This window comes from Grammomys surdaster, unplaced genomic scaffold (assembly GCF_004785775.1).
Source record: "Grammomys surdaster isolate TR1022 unplaced genomic scaffold, NIH_TR_1.0 351, whole genome shotgun sequence".
NCBI classification, from domain to species: Eukaryota; Metazoa; Chordata; class Mammalia; order Rodentia; family Muridae; genus Grammomys; species Grammomys surdaster.
The window spans coordinates 2,745,283-2,767,085 of record NW_021604770.1 but is presented as its reverse complement, the minus strand read 5'-3'; the positions used below and the strand labels follow the sequence as shown (position 1 = coordinate 2,767,085).

Genomic DNA, 21,803 nt, shown 5'->3' with positions numbered 1-21,803 from the left:
CGCTTATCATTCTTGCCTTACTGTCTTCCTAACCCTCTCTCTCCACAGCAGCCCATAAAGTTCTGAACCAGTCTCTGCTGCCTTCTCTCCCCACTACTGGTTTAATGTCCTGAAAATTTACTCTAATTCAGACAACTCCACTTCTTGACTGGATTACTGAAATCACTCACACACTAGATTCTCAGTTCTGCGTCCTTTCCATCTTTCCTTAACATGTTCCAACCTCAGAGTATTTACACATTCTGGTCCCTTAGTCTGAAACTCTTTCTCCTATGGCCTTTCTTATTTCCATTGTATCACATCTCCTTTTCTCTTTTTAAAACAATTTTTAAGTGGTGGTGGAGCATGCCTTTTATTCCAGCACTCAAGAGGCAGAGGCAGGTGGATCTCCAAGTTTGAGGCCAGCCTGGTCTACGGAGTGAGTTCCAGAACAACTAGAGCTACATGAGGAAACCCTATTTCAACAAACAAAACAAATACAACAAATTTCATGTTACCTACCAGTGAAAATTCCTCTATCATTCTCTTTAGTGTTTCCACCATCTTCCTTTTTCCCTCTACATAAACTAGTCCCTAGAGCAGAGTTTCTCAACCTGTGGGTCATGACTCCTGGGGGGGGGGGTCACATCTCAGGTATTTACATTAGGATTCCTAGCAGCAGAATTACAGTTATGAGGTAGCAATGAAAATAATTTTATGGTTGGGGGTCACCACAACGTAAGGAATTGTATTAAAGGTTTATAAGCATTAGGAAGGTTGAGAACCACTGGACTAGAGCCTTCTACACTCTGTTTTCTCCCCCTCACCACTGTTTTTGACATCATGAATACTTGCTTAGTTGTTTACTATATCTTCTATGAAGGTGAAGACTTCATTTCTAGCCTCAGTTCTAAGAAAAGCCCGACACTTACTGGGAACTCAGGAAATACGTGTCTAATTCATCGTCATAAAGATGTCCCCTTTGTAAGTCCAGAATCCAAGACTGAGACAGATATACAGTAGCTTTATTTGGGATACTTACCTTCTGCTTGTACTAGAAACTTCAGTGTGTCAACCAAAGACTTATCCTCTTTTAGAAGTTCATAGGTTGCACTGGCAGAATACTGCTCCACCTCTCCTGTGGGCCTCAGCTCCAGCTCATACCTAAAGACATCACATTGTATCCAGTGCATACTATTAGCTTTTTAAAAGATGACAATACCATCCCTCCAACCATCCAGACTCACACACCACAAAAACCACATGTATGGTTTTAACATCATCTCATGCTCTTAGCTAGTGATGATCTTAATGGTTTTACTTAATCTCCCCAAAAGCACTGGGCAAGGGAAGCACCCAAGGGCAAGCATCCCCAGGGCTCTTGCATGAGTTGAAATATTGACCCATGCCTGTCATGCTAAGAGCAAATAGTGAGAATAAGGGGTGAAGGATGATGATGACCCTCAAAGTGTTGTGAGGTCTTTGAGCACACTGGTCAGCTTCACAAACCTTATACAATGGTTCTAGAGACTCTGAAAAGGAATGGGCAGACTGGAAGCTGCTGTGACCACCTCATCCAGTGTATGAAGAGTATCAAGGAGGAACCCAAAGTGGTGGCCAGAGGACCACTGTTTGAAGCTCCCAAAAGATGATGTGAACTCTTAAGATTGGTAACATGGACCTACAATCCGTGGTATTTTTCTCTTTGTCCCTCCAGGTATACGGTAAGCAGATGCTGAGTCAGCACTGAAGATCTCTTACCTTGTGTCCCCTGTCAGAGGGTAGTAAGAGGCAGATTCTGTGGAGCTGGCATTGGAGTAAGCCCCTGTGGTGCAGTAGTTCATGCCAGTGAAGAAAGGCTTGCAAGTCAACCATGACTGCCTGTTCTCAATCAGAGGTGGGATCACTTCCGTTTTGGTGGTCGAGACCAGATGCAGTGTGTTGCTGGCGAAGAATGAAAAGGCAGATTGTCTTTGATTTGTAAACTGAAATGCTTATTGCTGAATCTCACCATGCACATGCTCCAGCCTCTACTTCTCTCTTTTGTTCAAACCTACCTCACATTATTTGGTTTACTGAGAAAGAGCTATGAGTCCAAAGAGCATCAACCAAATGATTGTAAGGACCCTCAGGTTTCAGATGTAACACTGGCTGCTTTGTCTGCATTACCTTTTATCCCTCCAGTCCAGGCCTCAGATTCCCAGTTTACATTGGAAAAAGAAATTTGGAGAGTAGGGCTCAGATGAAGGTGGACAACTGGGAACTCTGCTTCTTTCACATGCAAGGTTTCTTACATTCTGAGTTCTTTCTACTAGCACACAAATGCTCAGGTGCTGGCACCTGTGCACCAAACACTCTGACCCCCATTACATATCTCTTTCCTTCTCAGCCCTATTTTGTCTCCTTCACAATCAAAAAGTTTTCCTCCTTGCAGTGTTCTCTCCAAACACCTTAACGCCTTTTACTAACTCCCCCTCTCTTAGCCCCTGTAAATGCTTGCCAATTTCCCCTTGCTCTGCAATCCAACGACTCTGTGTGTGCGTGTGTGTGTGTGTTCTTGAAATTCCTTTACTCCTCACTCATATCCAGGTTGAGATACTAGAGTTTAAGCTCTCTAAACTTTGTGACACTTTAGAGATGTACTTTCAAAAGGAGAAAATAGAACCAATTCAAACCATGCCCTAGTTTCTTCTTTGGATTATGTGCTTTCTTCAGGACCCCCATCCCTGCTTTTGGTGGTGTCTTAAGCCAAACTTTTCTGATGTGCCAGTGACAATCTGTTTAGGGTATGTCTACTTTGCATCCCTTAGCACTGTTTCTTATTTACCGCTCCCTCCATTTCACATGTTTATATTATCTGTCTTCTAGACCTAGTTTCTTGATTCTTGTCCTACACAAACTGTTATTTGGTCTTGCTTCTCCATGTCTATCTTTTGACTGGGCTCAGACCCATAGGTCCATTTGTGGATTAGGGGTTAAATTAGTTGTTTCATAGTAGCAACCCACCATCTCACTCCAAGTACAGAATTCTTTCTCATCTCTCTCATCTCTCTCCTCTTCTCCCTCTCCACTTCCCTCTTCTTCTCCTTCTCCCTCTCCCTCTTCCTCTCTCCCCCCTTTCTCTGTCTCTATGTTTCCTATTTCAGTGAAGGTCCTGTCTCTTTACCCCATAACCAGTCAATTGTCAAACACTCAGTTTTCTACTTCCTTACAATTTCTAGAGCTTCTATACTTCTCTCTAAATATTCCTCTAATACAAGCCCCCATCTCCTTTCCTCTAACAGATCTCCAGTCTTATTTACCTTTTACCTTTTTTGCTCTCCAGAAACTCTAGCTCATCCTAATTATACTCCTCAATCCCTCTGGCTTCAGAAGAGTCTCCATACTTTCCAGGGACTTAGGAGGCTATCCACGGCCCAAGATGGGCTACCCTTTCCCACTAGAGCTTCCTTATGTTTCCTGTGTTCTTTACTAACTCAGCCTGTCTTAGCTCTTCCAGTCATTTTCATTATCTTTGGAGCCATTACAAATACTTTACTCTTTGCACGGACACACACTCCTTTCTCTTTTGCTTGAGTAACTCTGATGTAAACCTTCTATAAGATCAAAAATGGGTTATTCTTTTTTGATCACTCTGAATCCCAAAGACTTCATGATCTATGATTTCACAGTATACTACTCTTCCTCTCAGTCATCCCATGACTCATTACCACCATTCGATTATGTGCATGCCTTCCTTGTTGAGTTAAAATTTAGAAGATAAGGGTCCTTGTGCTTCTCCTTCAACGAGATTGACTCAAACTGGACAATTAAGTGATATTTCTGAGCAAGGAAATGAATGTGTTGAGGATACCATTCAAAGTAGAACTTTGAATGTAAGGCTGGATCCTATAATCATGTGATTATGAAACTAAACAGAACTCCATAGCCACATAACTACTGACTAACCAGCAGATACTAAGTTTGATGAAGAGAGGCATAAAAACCTTTAGTGAAATATGCAAAGCAGAGAAAAAGTCAATCTTCTCCTGTTTCACAGGAGCTTGGATTACCCAGTTGTTGTCTAGCCTGGCTAACCCATGCAGATCCACACCCAATACTCTCAAACAGTCCAGATAGACCTTGGTGACAGATTTACCTGCCACTGAACAGCTTGACTGGCCTCTTTGGAGAAGGAATGATGACCTTCAGCTGCCCAGCTTTCAGGGCCACTCGAGCCTCCAGGCCTGACTCGTGGAAGAAGTTGGTATTCATCTGGACACCGCTCTTAGCGAAGTCCGGGATGATGATGCCCATATTTGTCACAAACTCCAAGGACACAGAGGGTTTTGCCACTAGCTCTGCCTGAATCTGGAAGTCGGAAAAGTGACTTGTTCAGTTTCATGCAGCACCTCAGCACCCTGACAGACAGCTCAACCCCTCTTTTTGAACCCTGGCAAATGCCTCCGCTAATTTTTGTCACAGGGACTACAACTGTGCTTTTAGGAAGAAAAGCTGAAACATTCAATTTCCCCAGAGCCAGGGTGCATTTTTCAGGCCTAGGAAGAGCCTGAACTGACTTTAAGTACTATCAGATGTAAAGATAACTAGGGTCTTCCTTCATTGAGAGAACAGCTGGTTTCTCTTTCCATTACGGCATCTCAAGTAGAGATGTTGAGAGATGATATGTGTTGGTAGAATCCTAAAATTCCTCATAAAAATGAGCAAGAAGATTGTAATCATGATGCACTTGGCCTTGAAGTGGAACATGTCTTATACATGTGTGCAAGAATCCCACCCTGAAGGAAAAGAAACAGTCGTAGATTTGATTGAAATCAATGTAGAGTCTTACGTTGGCTAATTCCAGTCTCACACCAGCCTTGATCCCAGGGGTGAGGACTCCAGATGAGGACACTTGCAGCTGTAACCCTACTCCAGTGGGGAGCTCAAAGGCATTCTCCATGAAGATGTAGTGGAGAAACAAGTCATTCTTTGACCCATCTCTGATGGCCTGTAAAACCTGAAAAATCCAAGAGACAACAATTTGCAGTAAGCTGGATGTGGGTGAGTTGTGTTAAGTGTGGTCTTGTAATGCCACACAGCAATGCCTCTTTATTTAGAAAGAGTGGAACTAGTACATTTTGATTATCTGGAAGATCCGTTGGATGTAAGTTCATGGTTACTGGTGTCAACACATCGGGTATAAGCAGTTTCTCTGGCTTGAATGTCATGTCATTTTAAACTGCTGATTTAGAGGTCCCTAGCTGAACCTCACAGCTTTGTGAACTTTAAGTATGATGTATGACATTATTCTCCTCTTGTAAAAATTTGATTGCAAATGAGATTTTACCAGAAGTGCATTATATTATGGTAAAGTCAACTTTGGGAAAGTTAGTGGCTATGAAGCAATGTCTGTGTTAATATACATCAAATCTTGTTGTTGTTTGTTTTTAATGTAACATTTTTACAAAAGAACTTGAGGCGTGTGTTCTTTTTCTTTCTTCCTTTCAGAGAGCATGAGATAGAACCCAGGCTTTTCAATGCTATGTGACCTCTGTGTTTCTGAGTTACACCCCCAGCTCTTGGGACCTTTGTTCTTAAAGCCAACATGATTATTTATCTAATCATAGGGAACATATTTGTTCCCCTCCCCCTTTTTTGATAAACTTATATAATATAAATATAACACAAATGTCAATAGTGGGTTACAGTTTTCTATAAACGTTATTTTATAATTATTGTATCACTTCAATATTTGAAAAAGCTGCCAGCCTAGGTGGAGGAAGGTATGTTGAAAATTGTTTTCTAATCAAAATAAAAGATCAAGCTAATATGCTTGAAAGATATAACTATTATGATGGTTTTGTTTCCAAATGGTACAAGTTTTTTTTAGATAATAAGAATCATCAACCTTCTTGAGAAGAGTTTTGTGCATATATGGTGTTTGTGTGTGTGTGTGTGTGTGTGTGTGCATGTGTGTACGTGCCCTTATGTGTACATATGCATTTAACTGTGAGGCCAGAAGTTAATGCTGAGTGTTTTTCTTTACCATTTTCTGTTCTTTGGCAAGGTCTCTCACTGAAGCTTCTCTGTTTTGGCCAGGCTAGCTGACCAATGAATTACCAGAATCTGTCTGTCTCTTACCTCACCACTTGGACCATTATGGGAATGGCTTTTACACAAGCATTGGAGATTCAATCTCAGGTCCTTATGCTTACATAGCAATCACTTTACCCTCTGAGCCATCTACCCAGCCACTTTACCTTTTAAGACTGTGGGTACATGTATATGCATGTTTACATGTGTACATATGTATGTGAGTGTGTATGTATATATGTGTGCATAGACCACACCAACCTCCGATGTCATTCTTTAGGATACCTTGGTTTTGGAGACAGGAACTCTCAGTTTCACTTGGAGCTTGCTGATTTGGCTAAGCTGGTCTGCCATAAAATCCCAGGGATCTGCCTATGTCTATCTTCCCAGAGCTTAAATGATCAGAGTATGCCACCACAATATGCTTTTTAAATGTAGTTTCTGGTGTCTGAACCCAGGTCAGTCTTCAGATCAGGTCAAACTTTATTGATTGAGCCCCCCTTCTTAGCCCTCAAAAAGTCCTCTTTACTTAAATTTGGGGCAAACTTGTATTTTGAAGGATTTACCAAAACTTTCTCAGGTTTGTGAGGCTGGGGGATCTCAGAAGAACCCGGCTAGTCAGTGAGTGCTGAGATAAGACCTGGGTCACTTACCATCTGGGGGACTCCCTGAAAAGTTTGTGCACCATTCAGCAGCAGCTTTCCCAGGACTTGGAGGTCTTGGAGCCTGACAAAGCCAAGCTCTTTTCCTAGGATTCGGAGATAGGCCCTGGCTTCAGGAATTTCTTTAGATTTCAGATCTTTGATCAACTTGTCCACAATGGGCATGATTCCATTCACCATGTCCTAGGATTTTAGTGATAAAATATCTAATGAGTTACCAGTTCTGCCCAACACTTACAGATTTCTCAGGCTAGTCTAACTGGCACAGTTGTGTGCTCAAACTTATGACTTCACTTCAAGCATATTCAAAATAAAGGACAGGTACAGGAATTGGGCCTCACCTTTTAGCAAAGGAGACTTCTTCTAAACAGAGATGAAGAATCACAAGCACTTGTAGGAAATAGGAGTGTTTCCAAAGTACTGCTTAACTTGAAGGATAATTAGGGGAACTCCTGTTCTCCAGGATGCCAGGATCCTTAGGGATCCTTAAGTTAGGATGCTCTCTGTTCCCCTCCCTTGCTTAGCCTTCTATCCATTTACTAGGAATGAGTGCTAGTATTTCTCGAGAAAAGGTGACTATTATAGAAATCAGATGGAAGTTTGAAGAACATGTGAGTGACTACAGATCCACAATTAAGAAAAAAAAACCTTCAAGAACTGACACAAGGCATCAGGGAGAAGATCCAAAATGGATCATCTTTAGATGGAGGTCAGAAATCAGAAGTTAACCACAAGTTAACACTTGAAAACAAGCTATGGCCCTCCTTCTAAACCTTCTTATACACTTATGTTCCCTGGAGTCTTGTTAAAATGGGGTCTGATTCAGTAGAGCTTGGGTAAGCCCGTGAACCATCATTTCTAACAAGTGATTTTTATGGTGGCAGTCACACAGACTACACTCTGAGTTCAAACAATCAGAGCAATAGGAAACTCCAGCCTACACAACCTAGTTTCTACTCCTTAAAGTGAGAGTTCATTGTGAGCTTCAAAGTGGAGTTGGTTGTCATTGGCTAATACACTGATGTGAGTGACAGGTGAGGAAAATTCGTTAAAAATGATGAAAATATTAGCTTAAAATTTATAATTGTATGCTTATTGAACAACCAGTAGTAATTTCAGGGGCCATGCAACTTATTTCATTTAGCCATTAAGTGATGATGTGAGATATGGGTTGTTATTAGTACCTTGTTGATATAGAAACAGATCAGGTCCATGTAATATCAGGCAACTTTCCCAAGGGTGCATGGCTCAGAGACAGTAAGGTGTGAATCCAAACTCTTGTCTGATGTGGCATACTCTTAATCATTCACTGGATTGCTTCTAGTCAACCTTGTTCCCACTAAATTTTCAAGAGGCCCTTATCTGTAGAGGACACTGGCTCTTTCTTAGTTACATAGAAGTGTCTAATATATAGAAAGCCATAGTAACCATTTCAGGTAGACAGAACTTTCATAGCTTCTAGGCATAGAGATGAATGTCTGATAGTGATACCTAAAGCTTCCCTTTTTAAAAAGGACATTTAATACATACCTGTTCATGCTTGTCATCTTTAGTATAGCCAAAGTGGTCCACCAAGACCTTGGAGACCTGATCTGGAACACGACCATTGACCCAATACAAAGCCTTGTTGACACTGTCTGGGAAGAATCCTTGCTTACCAAAAAGAGCTTCCAGTGTTGGCTCAAAGCCCTTTCCTTCTAAACCAATCTGAGAAAGAAAACCAGGCAAAATACACCATTAGGCTTTTTGTGGTACAGCAGCCCCTGTCTCCCCATCACTGCCACTTAAAGCTCATGCAATTAAACAAGCATCAGATGAACACTGCAGAAACACTTGAAGGAAGTTGTTTACTTAAGTCACACTAGACTCCTGAAAGGTAGCACTCTTCTGACTTTTCCTAGAAGACACCTCTAATGGTCAGAGAGGATGAATATTTAAGGATTTAGAATTGGGAGCAGATTCAGGGTTTGATGGGGGGGGGGAAATCATGTATGTAGCTCAGTGGAGAGTTCCTGCATTTTCTAGGGTTTGGGCTCCAGAGTCTGCACTGAGACATCTTTGGCTCTATACAGTCTAAGGACTCATGCTTCAGATGACCCCTAGTGGAGACAGATGGTGTTGTACAGAGTGGGCAAACTACACTGAGCTCCTTCAGTCACACATACCTCAAAGAGATCAAGTGAATCAAGTCCAAAGACTGTGAGGGTTGTTTTCAGCATGCTTTCTTTGGGAAGATAACTGTTTGGATCAAATACAAGATTCCCTTCTATTTTGACTGATACTGGGTCAAGCAACGGGAAAGAAGCAGATTTGGAAATTTGATAGTTGCGGGAAAATTTTCTGAAGTCCATGATCGTTGGAAGTTGAGAATTCTCCAGAGCATTTTTGATCAAATTTTTCAGACTAAATAAAAAGAAAAAATATTCTTTGAGTCAGAACTGTATGTCACTTGTCTATTATCACCTCATGTCCTAAACATATATGAATTTCTAATGGCAATTAAGGTATATGGACTTATATGTCCCAAAACTTTGGCTCAAAGTCTGTACATATCACTGAGGACAGGCAGTGCCAGAATGGGGGATTGGTCTCCCAGTCCAGGTTTCTCAGGGGATGATGAAGGAAAATGACTCTCACTTACTCTTGGACATACAGTTCTTCTGAGTTCAAGATGTTGGCAATGTGAGATGCCACAAAACTCTTCACCTGTTCACTCTGTTCCCATTGGAGAAGTTGGGCAATTTTGTTAATATCTGATGAGGAAGGACCCCTCATCAGCAAGAGGTAGGCAGCCAGTCTTTTCTCCACTGGAGCGATACCATTCACAAATGTGTCAAAAAGGATTGTTCGGGCCTGCAGCAGAAGAGAATATTGAGGTTGCTTTCTTTTGGTCAAGACAGAGCGTTATCTGATGGATGTGGGCATGTCTGCCAGCACATGTTTATGAGAAAACTAATTTGTTTCTAAAATGGCTGCAAATGCTGATACCTAGTCTTCTTCAGTGTCCTCCAGTATGGCCAGCCCAAGGAATGGTCCCTAGAAGATTTGTTGAGCTCAATTACATTACAGCACACAAATCAAGACCAACTTATGACTTGCTTGTAGACCCGACACTTAAGAGAAATTTGTCTTAATGTAGATTATTTCTGTCTAGTTACTAGACAATTAGATTATTGTCTAAATAAGATTATTTCAATAAGGAAAAAGATGGAAAATGATAGTACATTTAGATAAGATGGTTTCTAATGATCTGGAGTTTTTGATCCTACTGTAAGATCAAATTCAAAATTGAATTTGATTGCATAGTAGCAATGTTTTCCTAAGATGAGATGATGGTCGTTTTGGTAGTAGGAGCACATGTAGCCAAAAAAGAAAATCTTTGTTCTGTCTCATGGATTAGCTACAAAGCTGTATGTCTTTCATGTCGACATAGTACTAGGATGTCCATCGATTTATTGAAACTGGCACATAGATGATGGTACTGGGAAACTCAGTTGGTGAAACAGATAATGGGCTGTCTTTACACTTACTGAATCTTGTTGATCAGCATCAACTTTCACTTTTAGAACTGCACAGTGAACTTTACCTCATCTCCAAGCTCCATCTTCCTCAGGGCCTGGATAGCAGCTTTTTGAATGAGCAGAGATGGTTTTGTACTTCTCACACAGTTCAGGACTGAAGACTTGAGGTCTGGCATTACTTGTTCCATGGTGCTGCCCATATTTCCAATGACCTTCATGGAAGAAATAAAACAAGAGCTCATCACAGTGCAGAAATAAGGGCTTTCTAGGATGGACATTTTTTGAATGATGTATATAATGCAAAATATGGAAAGAATACCCTCAGAATCAAGAAGGTGTGATCTTCATCCCCCATGCATTCATTGTCAATCTGTTTCAACAGGTAACCAGCAATCTCCTGCAGAACTGGGCTCCTTGAACGGTCCACATCAAAATAGCTATCAAGTTAAAAAAAAAAAGAGAGAGGCATAGTTAAACCTTTTTTAAAATCCTAACTTGTGTTTGCTGATTCTTATTTCAAGCAGTCTCTCTCAAATTGAACAATAGAAAAACAGGAGAAAGCACTAGGATTTGAAGGGGGAGAGTGCCAGCATGAAGCAGAGGTATGAGGCTTCCTTTGCCTTCAGGACAAGGGATGTAAGGTAGAGCAAGGCAAGGTGGAGTCTCACCTGTTAACTACGTGGCTCAGTGCATACAGGGTAGCTCGGCTCTTCAGCTCCTTGGCAGTGTTAAAGATCTCCTGCAGCCTCTCCGTTGAGGGATTTGGGATCAAAGCCATAAGGTAGGTAACAATGTCAACCAGGAAGGGGTGAGCCTTCTCAGTTTTCAGCCACTGGAGGATGTGAGTATAGCACTGAGGTTGTCCACACTGAACCAAGGCTTGTAAAGTGATGGGGCTGAGGAGAGACATACAGAGAGAGTTACACAGAAGACACTAATGACAAATCCAGTATCCTCAGCACCTGGCATATCTTCTGCCAGGAGAGTACTTATCCAACCTTTTTCACTAACACCCAGAGCTAACTGTCTTACACATTACAACTCAGAGCCCAGTAATTGTGATGACTTCCTCCACAATGTTGTCCCTAGGGATGTTACCACCACAGAAACTTCATAGAGGGAAGCCAAAGGACCCCCAGACCTGAAGTTAATGAGGACAGTTATCACTGCCCTTTAGCTATGACATAGACTGTGCCTTGTCAGCTCAAGCATGGGTCATTCCTGGCCTCAGTCCCTCCTGTGAAGCTTCTCAGCATGTAGAACAAGTATTAGTAGTATGGCAAGCAGAGAAACTGTACTGTTTTGTTTATCTGAGTTCTCTTTCTGCTAGCCTTAAAGGTTTAATGGCGGTCCATATGGTGCTCACAGTGGAATTAGGAATTCGAAGATACCCATAAAATGTGAGAGCTACACAGCATTCTAGTATGTTAGCACACAGGTACACGTATGCCTTCAATGCTGTGTGTGTGTTGCCTATAAAACTCTCAGCAACTTAGAAGTCAGTTCTCCAGGCAGTAGGTATTAGCCAATTAACTGGTTATGTGAGTTGACAATTAAATAGGTCCCGAGATTCTTGGGCTGAAGGTTCAGAAGCTTCCACAGGTCATTTGAGAATTTAATCTGTAAAGACCTACCTGGACACTTCGATCAGCTGTGGCAAGAGGGACGTGAGTGCCTCACCTCGGAGGCCTCTCAGTTCAGTAACCAGTTTATTGAAGAGATTTGCTCTCTGAGCATTCTGCTCTGAGATGGACAATTTTTTCAGTTCTTGAAGGGTCTTTAAAACAGCATCAGACTGCTTTGGGGGTGATGTGGGCTTGGTACTCTCAAAAGCCAGACCCACCCAGTTGGTACCTGAAAGAAGAGAAGTGTCAAGGTAGTTTTACTTCTGTATGTAGCTCAACGTCTTTATTGGCTGTAAACTGAAGATGGCATAGTTATCAGCAGAGGAAATAGAAAAGACGGTGACTACTTTCTCAACTCTTATTAGACATCATACTCGAGGCTGGATATTTTCATTCACTCATCATCGCCTTTTTTGAGGGGGGATATTTTACAGCTTAAAGAGAGGAGAAGGGAAACAAGGTAACCAATATAATTTGATAATTTGTCCGAAAATCTTATTTCTTTATTTATGTGCATCTCTGTGTGGATTTGTGTGCATAAGTGCAGGTACCTACAAAGGGCAAAAGAGGGTGTCAGATCCCTTGGAGTTGGAGTTTCAGGAACTTGTGAGCCACCCAGTGGGAGTTCTAGGAACTGAACTCAGGTCCTCTGGAAGAGCTCTTAACTGATGAGCCATCTCTCTAGTTCTATTATTTTGAGAATGTTTACCCAAGAACTCTCTAGCTGTGTGAGGTCAACCTGGAGTTGAATCCAAGATTGTGGAATCTGGTATCAAATCATCCTGTGCTATACAGAATGGCTAGGAAGCTCTGTGTCTGCCATGGCAATACCAAGGATGAACTCAGTGGTCCTCATCTATCAGTTCTTCCACTAGGAGCCTATGGAAAGAGGATACTCTCCTGTAGCCCCATTAGCTCATAGAAATGGGCTATAGTGTTGACTTTGACTAGACTTAGACACTCATTCTATGACCGAGACTACCTCATTAAGCCTTACTGTCTGTCATTTCCTTCTATGGCAGTGGTTTTCAACCTTCCTAATACTGTGTGTGACCCTATAATAGTTCCTCATATTGTAGAGACCCCCAACAATAAAAATTATTTTCATTGCTACTTCATAACTGCAATTTTGTTAGTTATAAATCATAATGTAAACATCTGGGTTTCCTGAGGGTCTTGGTGACTTCTGTGAAAGGCACATTTGGCCCCAAAGGGAAATGACATACAGGTTGAGAACCACTCATCTATGAGACAGACACATAAGCATGTGTCTCCATCCTCTGAACTCATAGAATCTATTAACCAAGAAAACAATAAAATAATGCACAAGTCCAAGTGTCGACAGACTGACACACAAACCATTGCTGGTCTGGGGTTAGACTAAAATTCTGAATTTAGTCTACACCCTCTGAAATGCTCTCTTAATAGTTGTAGTCCTGTGGCCAGAACACTAGAGTCCACATCACTTACCTTCACTGAAGAAGCGACTGTTGATCTTAGGTGTGTCTTCAAGACTCAGTTTCTGTGTAACATGTGTCATGATCCCGTATTTATTCCTGGTAACACAGGAAGTACATTGATTGCATCATGGGTGACCAATTCTTGAGATAATGCTATTCTTTTCAAGTTGAAATGTCTCCACCTATTCTTCTGTTCCAACTCTGCCCACCTTTCAAAGGATGTTGAAATCCAAACATCTCGATCCTCCAATGGGTGGTGCCCAGCACTTCCTGCTCTCACTAATTATCCTTTATTATGCTTTACACCAATCTAGAATTCCCAGAGGGTTGGGAGTATGACCCAGCCTTGAAACTCTTTCGTTGCTCTCACAGCACAGTCTCATGGACATAGCAATTCTCTAATGAATGTTAATTGAATGTCAGTTTTTAACATGGATTTAGATATGTAAGTCTCCATTGGAAAATCCCAAATCCTTCACGAAGCTCTTCTAAACTAGGGCACCATGCAATGAACAATTCACTTTCTGGATCTATAAGCCCGTAAGGTCTGAGTCTGAGATACCTTTTGTTGGTGTCAAATTGTTCCATTTGCTTGAGACCTTTCTAGCAAATTCCCTATGATCTTAAAAGCAGGACAGAGATGATAGCCTCTGCCTTGTACCTTCCACAGTTTCCTCTAAGCCCATTCTAGTCCGGAACTGGGCACTTAGGAGGTGTACAGACACCACCCATTTAACACAATCCCGTTAAATGATGAGTATTGGAAGCAGTAGGTAACCTACTTGTAGGAGAAAGGCAGGAAAAGATGCTGCTCATTGCAGACGGCTTCAGACACATGCTTCCTCTTGGGATCCAGGGTATACTGGCAAGATTGGCTGCTGCGGATAAGAGTCGACAAGGGGCGGACCTGTTGGATCAGAGGAAAGCATTTTGATCAGTCCCTGGGATTTCAAGCTGACTCTTCTGCCATAGGGTGGTGTCTTCAAGGAAGTAGAGGTTGGAAGTCTGAAGCACTAGTGAACTCAGTGGAAGGAAGAGAACTCAATGATTGACATTAGCTAAGGAGACATAAGACAGCATACTCAAAGATGTGACTCCATCCGAGTGGAGTGTTCATCATGTATAATGTGTACCTTGCATCCTACATTATCTCCCATGCACATGTACACCTCACAGCTTCCATTCAGATAAGCTTCTTAGTTTTTCAGCTTTCTTCTGCATCTTCTATAACTCTACCCAGTGCAATAGGAGAATAGTAGATGCTTGATCTTTCATGGTCAGGCCCAGGGCTGCTTCTCTGTGTAACTCAGTTCTTTTACCAACTATAGTATGTCTCTTACTGGTAGATGTGTAAACTTTGTTGCCACGTTAGTCTGGAAGCACCTTGAGGGAAGGCTGCCCATGGTTCATCTGATTCCCTCTTTCATTTCTTCCTTCTCTGTCTTCCTCTCTCCCACAGTACTACTCAGAGTAAAGTTGAATACAGAGCAGATTCTAAGAAAAGATGCCAAGCCAGTGCATTGGCCTTGTCTAACTCTGGCCCTCATGGCCATCAGACCATCTCTGTCTAGCTTCAAGGACAATGTCCAGGAAGATTGGCAAAGATGGCAAGAATTGTTCAGTAGTTCATGTTGACTGAGACAACCTTTGACTCATGTTCCGGAATGTTACAGGGACTGGACAAACTCTGTAAACATGTTCCCTAGAACCCTGTGTAGTAGCACACGGGGGCTGTGAGATAAGGGCTTAGGCAGGACCTAGAGGGCTTAGTTCTGCTTAGGATGGAAGAACAGGAAGCTGAGACACATTCATGTCACTTCATGGCCTGAGGGAAATGAAAGAACATAGGCCTCTAAAGTTCTGTAGAGGCCACTCACTCAGGACAACCAACTCTTGTCCTAAGTGACAGACCCACGAGGGAAGAAAAGTGACAAGTATATCATCTCAGGGTTACACAGGAAGATGGTTGGTGCTCTGAGAAGGAGAGCAGGAAAGACCAAGCTCAGTAATAGGAGTCCAGAATCCAGATCCAGTCCTGGGATAATTTCTAACAGCCTTTCAGCCTTGGCAGTCCTTCTGATTTCGAGTTGCCAGGGTCTCACTAAAGACTACGTCATGGATAAGCTGGGCAGGCTCTTCTCTGAGAGTCCCACTAGCTAGAACATTCCAGAATTTTCCTAAGAAGGCTATTGGTGGGTGTGTATGATGATGTGGTGTGAGACTCACCAGGCCTTTGATGAGGGCCAGAGGGCTGACACTCGTGCTGATGGGCTGGAAGCCATCACACTGCTGCAGGTTTCTCTCTGTGGACATTTCCGTTGCCACGGTTCCCTTTCTTGAATTCACTGTAACCTGAGTTGAGCAGTTGCCATACACAGTATCCTGTGGGAGCCCAAGATATGGTCAGGTACACTCAGTGTGGAAAAACACCACCAGGTGCTTGAGAGGGACTCAGAAAGTCATCTGGGCATAGGGGCAGGAGGGATATGGATTGAGGGAGTTTCCTTTGCTCCCAGGCAGAGAGTAGCATTGCTGTGCCTGCCTAGCTGATATTGGGAGGAGCAGACCCACAAGGCTTTGTTCTAAGGGCGGGGAAGGATGAATCTCTCTATTGTCCAAGCATAGTGGAGTCGAGAGCTAAGAGCATGATCAGAGCTCAGAAATGTTCTTGTGTTTGAAGTACATTGAATTATCTCCAAGGTTGACTTGGAAAACAATATAGTCTACTCTTCCTGAGGTCTAAAATACACAAGGCTTTCCTGTGTTTTGATATGGGCACAGGAAAAAACAACCCTGAACCATAGCAAGTAGAGTAGTTAAAAGCCCCAGGGAAAGCTTTAAAATCAGACCCAACACCATTAAATTGTTGAAGACAGTCTATCAGTAAGCTCTGGGGACATGGGGAACTATGATTCCTGGTACTCATACCAGTCTAGGGTTCCCCATGTAACTGCTATACATCTCATCAACAGGCAGTGTATTTTATCTAAGGTGAGGCTGGCCTCTGTCATGTGAAGAGAACTTTGAAAAGGCCACTGTCACCAACTTCTAAGATTCTCACCAGGAACAACACTTGTTTGTCCTCTTCTGTCTCTGGGGGAACCAGAAGAGCAGAGATGATGCCCCTTTTGATGTTCAGGATATATTTAGGTTCATCCTTGTCGGGGTAAAGAACAATTTGTTTCCCTTCAGGAATGGCCAGCTTGAGCTCGTACCTGTCCAGGAGAAAGGAGTCACATGTTCACAGAAGAACCATTCTTCCACTGTGAGCCCACAGAGGGAGCTAGGAACATGGGAGAGGTTTTTTCCTCTTTGGAGAGGTTTTCTTTATACATACATTTCCCTTCCCATACATTCCCCTAAAGTCTTCAAATAAGGGTCAGTTTTCTGTTTCATTTTTTCTTGACTTTTTTTCTTTTTGTCTTGGCTCATCCCCCATCTCCATCTCTGTTCCTCATGTCTTCCTCCAGTCTCACTGTTTCTACGGACATCTCTATGTATCCTTCAATGTCAGCACCTGTTCATATGATTCCATACACACCCAGGAGGATACACAGAGATTTTGCCATGTTTTACAGAAATGATGGTGCACTATGTATGCTTTCTTCATCTTGATTTTCTTGTTTAATTATACTCCGGGAACATCTGAATCACTTGCTATAGTGCCACTAGAGTCTTTACTAAGATTTATACAGCATTTTGTTCTTTGGTTTTATACAATGCCTTAAACATTGCATCATTTGAGAGCAGTGACATTCTCTCTTCCTGAATTTCTTTTGTGGTCACACAGATGATATTGAAATAAACACCCATATACACCTATTTCATGCATGACTGCTTTTATTTAGATGGGCCAGTGTCCCAGATATGAGAACTGTTATGTCAAAGTATAAATATTATCAACTGGACTCAGTATTGCCCTGCGACTTTCATTTCTAGTGTATGAAAATATACTATCATTCTTGTAGCAATGGGTGCCATCTCAACTTTTGTAGCTTAATGGGCGTGGAATGAGAAACCTCTCCTAATACATTATTTGCATTTCTCCACTACCAGTGAATCTAAGCTTCTCTTCATACAATTGTCAGACATTCGCTTTTTAATTCAGTCTGAGGCCAAGATGGAAATTCAGGTTAACTTTAATCTTAGGGGCTGCCTTCCTATTGGGGATTGCTTGAGCTGTCAAGGCTCTGGTTAAGTTCACAGGGGAAGAGGACCAGGTCCCCCTCTCATATCTCTGAACCTCTCAGAATATTCTAGACACAGCAGTGCCAGCCTGGAAAGTCCTTGTGGTGAAGAGGAGGAGTCTCTTGTGTTTATGGCTGAGAAAGGACCTCAGAATAACTGCCACTCTCTCCTGCCACCACAACTTTCCCCTCTCATCAAGGATCTAATAAAGCAAGATGTTTTGACAGAAGACAGGGACATTTTTGCCTATTTTTCAGGGAAAGGACAAGGTTTTGACATTTAGCAAATCCAAAAATAGGCAAGGGAAGGTATCCCCTGCTACCATGTTAACCTCCCTGCATCTGCCTGTATTACACACACTTAAGACTTCCTAAACTAAGTGGTGTAAGGTAAGGATGGTGTTGAAAATACTTATTGTACTGCACTGTAACTGATGTGTTGGGAGAGATGTCCGCTCTAAATGGCAGCACTGGTTTCCAGTGCACAGTGGCTGCTTAGCAGTCCTGGGTAGGAGACTGCTAAGGTCCTACTTGCCCTTGTCCTCTGTTGGACGGATGCCACACCCTTGTAAACACACAGGGGTCCACGCAGCATTTATGATCTCAGAGCAGCAACTGCTGCCTGATCCACCCTGAAGACCCCCAGGCATCATCCTCGTTCGATTCTATAAACATGATCTTGCTTGTTTAAACAAACCATCTCAGCTTTATAGTCTCAAAAGTGCTTCAACCATGAGATCTGTTAGAAGAACAATTTAAATGATAATCAAGGGAACTTAAGTAGAGGAGAGTCAATACTACTTCCCTCTTTTAGATAGATGTGAAAACTTCACAGCATCCCGATCTATGGTAGGCACTGAATACCAATGTTAGCACTTAAAGGCACGCCTGACATGAACGCACACACTCATATCCCCACGGACTCATGAATATTTCGTGTACCACAATCAACTCATGTAGCATTCAAAAAGCTCAGATACTTAAAGACATAAACCCACAACTTACCTGGACATGGCAGTTGCAAACTCTTCAGAGTTCTTGGTTTTCTTCATCAAGGCCTTGCCCTCAGGGTTGAAGCCATACACCTCTTTAAGGGTACACTGGCTGGTCCTCATGATGAAACTGCAGATTTGGGGAACCTCCAGTTCCACCTGAGAGTAGAAAATATCAATATATTGAGGTTCTCCATCCAGAATAGTAGATATCCCTGCAGCCCAGTCTTCAACCAGGACGTTGAGGGAAAAGTATTTGGTAACACGGTCACAGAGTCGCCAGAACCACATGTTCTAAGCACATCTCATGAATCTTCAGCTTAGCTTTCTTCTTCCTATGTTAAGAAGTTTCTTATGGTTGCCCCTATGCATAGAAAGGAGAATACTTTTGTGTTGGTTTTAAATTTATTCACTTTACACGTAAAGAATTTGGGGTGATTTCTGAGCAGAAATGCAGAGTGGAGTGAGACTTAAGAAAACAAAATGAAGCAAGCAAAAATAAACAGCAAGCAGGAAAAGGGAACATTTTCCTGACTTCATTTCCCCAAACTGTATCCATGAGCCCGATGAAAGCTTTCTATGTGGGCAGAATTGAAACGGACCCTTGGTGTTTTTTTTTTTCTGGAGCCATTTAAAGAACATTTGAGCATGATGAGAAGCTCTGTGTTTGTGCTGTCTGGTCTAAGGGAGCAGCATGAGCCACAGGTGGATGTTGGCTACACTAAAATATGGCCAGTGAGAACGAGAATTTCATTTATTCAGCTTAAATGGCCACCTGTGGCCAATGCCCACTGCATTTGACTGTCAGATGAGCACTATGGCCCAAGAGGGAAGAGGATAACTTAGCAAAATGGACTTCTCTTCCCCACACAGACCTCAACAGCAGCCCTCAGCTACGCTTTATGAGAACAGACAAGAGTCTAACAAATCTCTTGAGAAGTAGCATATTATTTGAACAAATCAGTTGTTCAAATATTTCTCCATATTATGGTTGACACCATAAATGCGGCACGCCCAATATTCTCCTGTGAGGACCACCTTTTTTTCTATACTCACTGGACCTCTCTCATGGTCAGATCTATAAGCCAATCCCAGTGGTCTCTAAGACCATGTCCTCCATTACACTTTGGAAGCTAATGGGAGGGAAAATGTGGCTGGAATTTTTTTTCTGTGGAAGTCTCCTTATTCAGGTGGTCAGTTGGAGTTTTTGCATGTGCTGGGAAAGGCTAGAAGGTTCTCTGAGGGGCTCCTGGTGGATCAAGGCTGGGTTCCAGCTGCAGGGTCCTCCAGCCCTTGTCTTCCGTACCTTACAGTTGATCTTGGTGGCACTTCTGGAGTCAGCAGTGCCCCGGACACCGCTGGAACTTTCAGCTTCATAGTTGTACACGTACTTTCGGAGGTGCTTGAATCGAGTTGCATCTTCTAAAATGAGAAGGAAATAAGTCAGCTCTGAAGATGAAACAGCTCTCCAAAGTAGCTGCTGCTGGGCATAGAGGGACAGTGGCACAGGTGATAAAAGTCATCGAACACAAGTTACTTGTGTCTGACTTTGCGCTATGCGTAAATTGTCTTTATAGATTTAACATCGCCACTGTTTGGCTGAGTCTGCTGTTTAAATAATTTGGGATTCCTTGAGTAGATCGTCTAGAGTACACGAAAGGGAGAGCCAAACATCAATTAATGGAGCTGCAAAAATTCATGGGAAGGCCCTTTGAAAAATTAAGTTATCAAGGGGACAGGGCTAAATGTTTTCTCAGTTTGAAGATGCTATCATCATGTGACTATTTAGAGCCTACGAAATACCCGAGACAAAGTTAATTGTTAAGGGTTTCTAGTTGACTCCCAGACACCCCCTCCCTAAGAAGAAACTTCTGGAAGATTCCATTGTCCATGACAGGAATTTTGTGATTGTTGTGAGAAAAACAACTATTTAGGAACTCGGATGTAGTACTACCATATGACCACCAGATGGAGATGCTGCCCCATCAGAGGAGAGGCCAACCCTAGAGCTCCGTGGAGGAAGCCGGGTATTGCAGCAAAGCCTGATCCTCTGACCCCTAGGGTAGAGTAAATAGGAAGGGGTGGAGGAGTCTGGAGTTCTACACAAAGGTTAAAGTCGGCATTTCTTCATCCTCACATACTCTGAATCAATGATTAGTCAGTGATAAACAGCACAGTAATGTCTCTCTATGGTGCCCACAGTCTCATCGCTACCCCACCTCGGGACCAAGCCTCGGAACAGAAGAAAGAGCAGAGATCCTTTGCTGGAGGAGACTAGGTGCACAGAGACTCAAAACCTTCGCTTTCAGGGGTCTGAGCAGTGCCTCCTAATCTGAGCATGTGGATACTACGTGGAAGGAGGGTCCTTAGGAACAGGTGCGGAGGAGGGTGGATGGAGAGGAGAGTCGGGGTGGGAGGTTCCCTAGGCAGCTAATGAAGAAATGCCTTACTTGGACAGTTCAAGCTGAGGTTTTCCGGAACTTCATCTTCTGTAAGAGAAAAGAAGAACCTTGGCTTTCTTGTGTTTCCCAGTGGGTTTCAGGGGCTGCTGGGAGGGAGCCCTCACGGCCTCAATTATTTTAGGACTATCCAGAGCGGTCTTTCTAACTCTTCCATCACCCGGAGCCCGGAGGAGACACCCGCTAGCTCTAGTTCTCATCATCCCCTTTCCTCGGGCCCCTGCGGTTGCCTTCCCTCTCACCTAGCCCAAACTACCTAACAGTCAAGTCAGCCTGCCACCAGTTTCTACTCCCTGATGTAACTGATGGTCTGAAGCACAACCCAGCGCTCTGTCCCCACGCTGGCTTTCTCCCAGGCTTCCACCCTAACTCACGAGCCCAGACGCTGGTGTCTAAGAACAGCAGCAGGAACAGCAGCCGAAGCGGCGCCCGCAGGGCAGGCCTCTGTGGGCCCATGGCCGATGGATGGGTGGGGTGGCTTCCTGGCTGTGGCCTGGCCACGGGCCTAGCCCCGCTGCTGGCTCTACAGGGTCTTCCGAGGCGGCTCTCAGGCAGGTACTTGATCCACAGCAGGCACTGATGAGAATGCCCGGCCACCTGAAAAGCGCTCCATTTATAGGAGGTGCTGGCTTAAGGAGGATTGCCAAAGGTCCAAAGGGCACGGCCCAAGCCTGTTTGCTTTTCCATACAAGCTTGTTTCTAGATGGATAAGACTGGATCTGATGGGGGTCTCACTGATGGTTCAGACACTGCCACCTGGGGCTTTCCCCGGAACTTGTTTTTTTCTCAGGGGGGTCTCAGGCAGTGGATAGTGGACTTACTATCCTGTAAGCCTGCCCTAAC

The 21,803-nt window shown here is 43.1% G+C and overlaps 1 protein-coding gene across 1 annotated transcript in view; it reads right to left on the bottom strand.

The window, feature by feature from the left end:
- Window positions 1-21,526, bottom strand: part of Apob (apolipoprotein B) — a 37,980-nt gene extending 16,454 nt beyond the window's left edge. Inside the window, exons 1-20 of the mRNA XM_028779394.1 lie at window positions 21,335-21,526; window positions 20,952-20,990; window positions 19,808-19,923; window positions 18,515-18,660; window positions 16,384-16,537; window positions 15,549-15,704; window positions 14,105-14,229; window positions 13,333-13,418; window positions 11,872-12,091; window positions 10,906-11,133; window positions 10,557-10,674; window positions 10,303-10,449; window positions 9,358-9,569; window positions 8,882-9,119; window positions 8,247-8,423; window positions 6,708-6,899; window positions 4,811-4,978; window positions 4,118-4,329; window positions 1,741-1,923; window positions 1,022-1,143 (exon numbers count right to left, since the gene is read on the bottom strand). Coding sequence (XP_028635227.1) covers window positions 1,022-1,143; window positions 1,741-1,923; window positions 4,118-4,329; window positions 4,811-4,978; window positions 6,708-6,899; window positions 8,247-8,423; window positions 8,882-9,119; window positions 9,358-9,569; window positions 10,303-10,449; window positions 10,557-10,674; window positions 10,906-11,133; window positions 11,872-12,091; window positions 13,333-13,418; window positions 14,105-14,229; window positions 15,549-15,704; window positions 16,384-16,537; window positions 18,515-18,660; window positions 19,808-19,923; window positions 20,952-20,990; window positions 21,335-21,416 — 3,121 coding nt within the window. The 5' untranslated portion in view covers window positions 21,417-21,526. The remainder of the gene's footprint in view (window positions 1-1,021; window positions 1,144-1,740; window positions 1,924-4,117; window positions 4,330-4,810; window positions 4,979-6,707; window positions 6,900-8,246; window positions 8,424-8,881; window positions 9,120-9,357; window positions 9,570-10,302; window positions 10,450-10,556; window positions 10,675-10,905; window positions 11,134-11,871; window positions 12,092-13,332; window positions 13,419-14,104; window positions 14,230-15,548; window positions 15,705-16,383; window positions 16,538-18,514; window positions 18,661-19,807; window positions 19,924-20,951; window positions 20,991-21,334) is intronic.
- Between the last annotated feature and the right edge of the window lie 277 nt (window positions 21,527-21,803).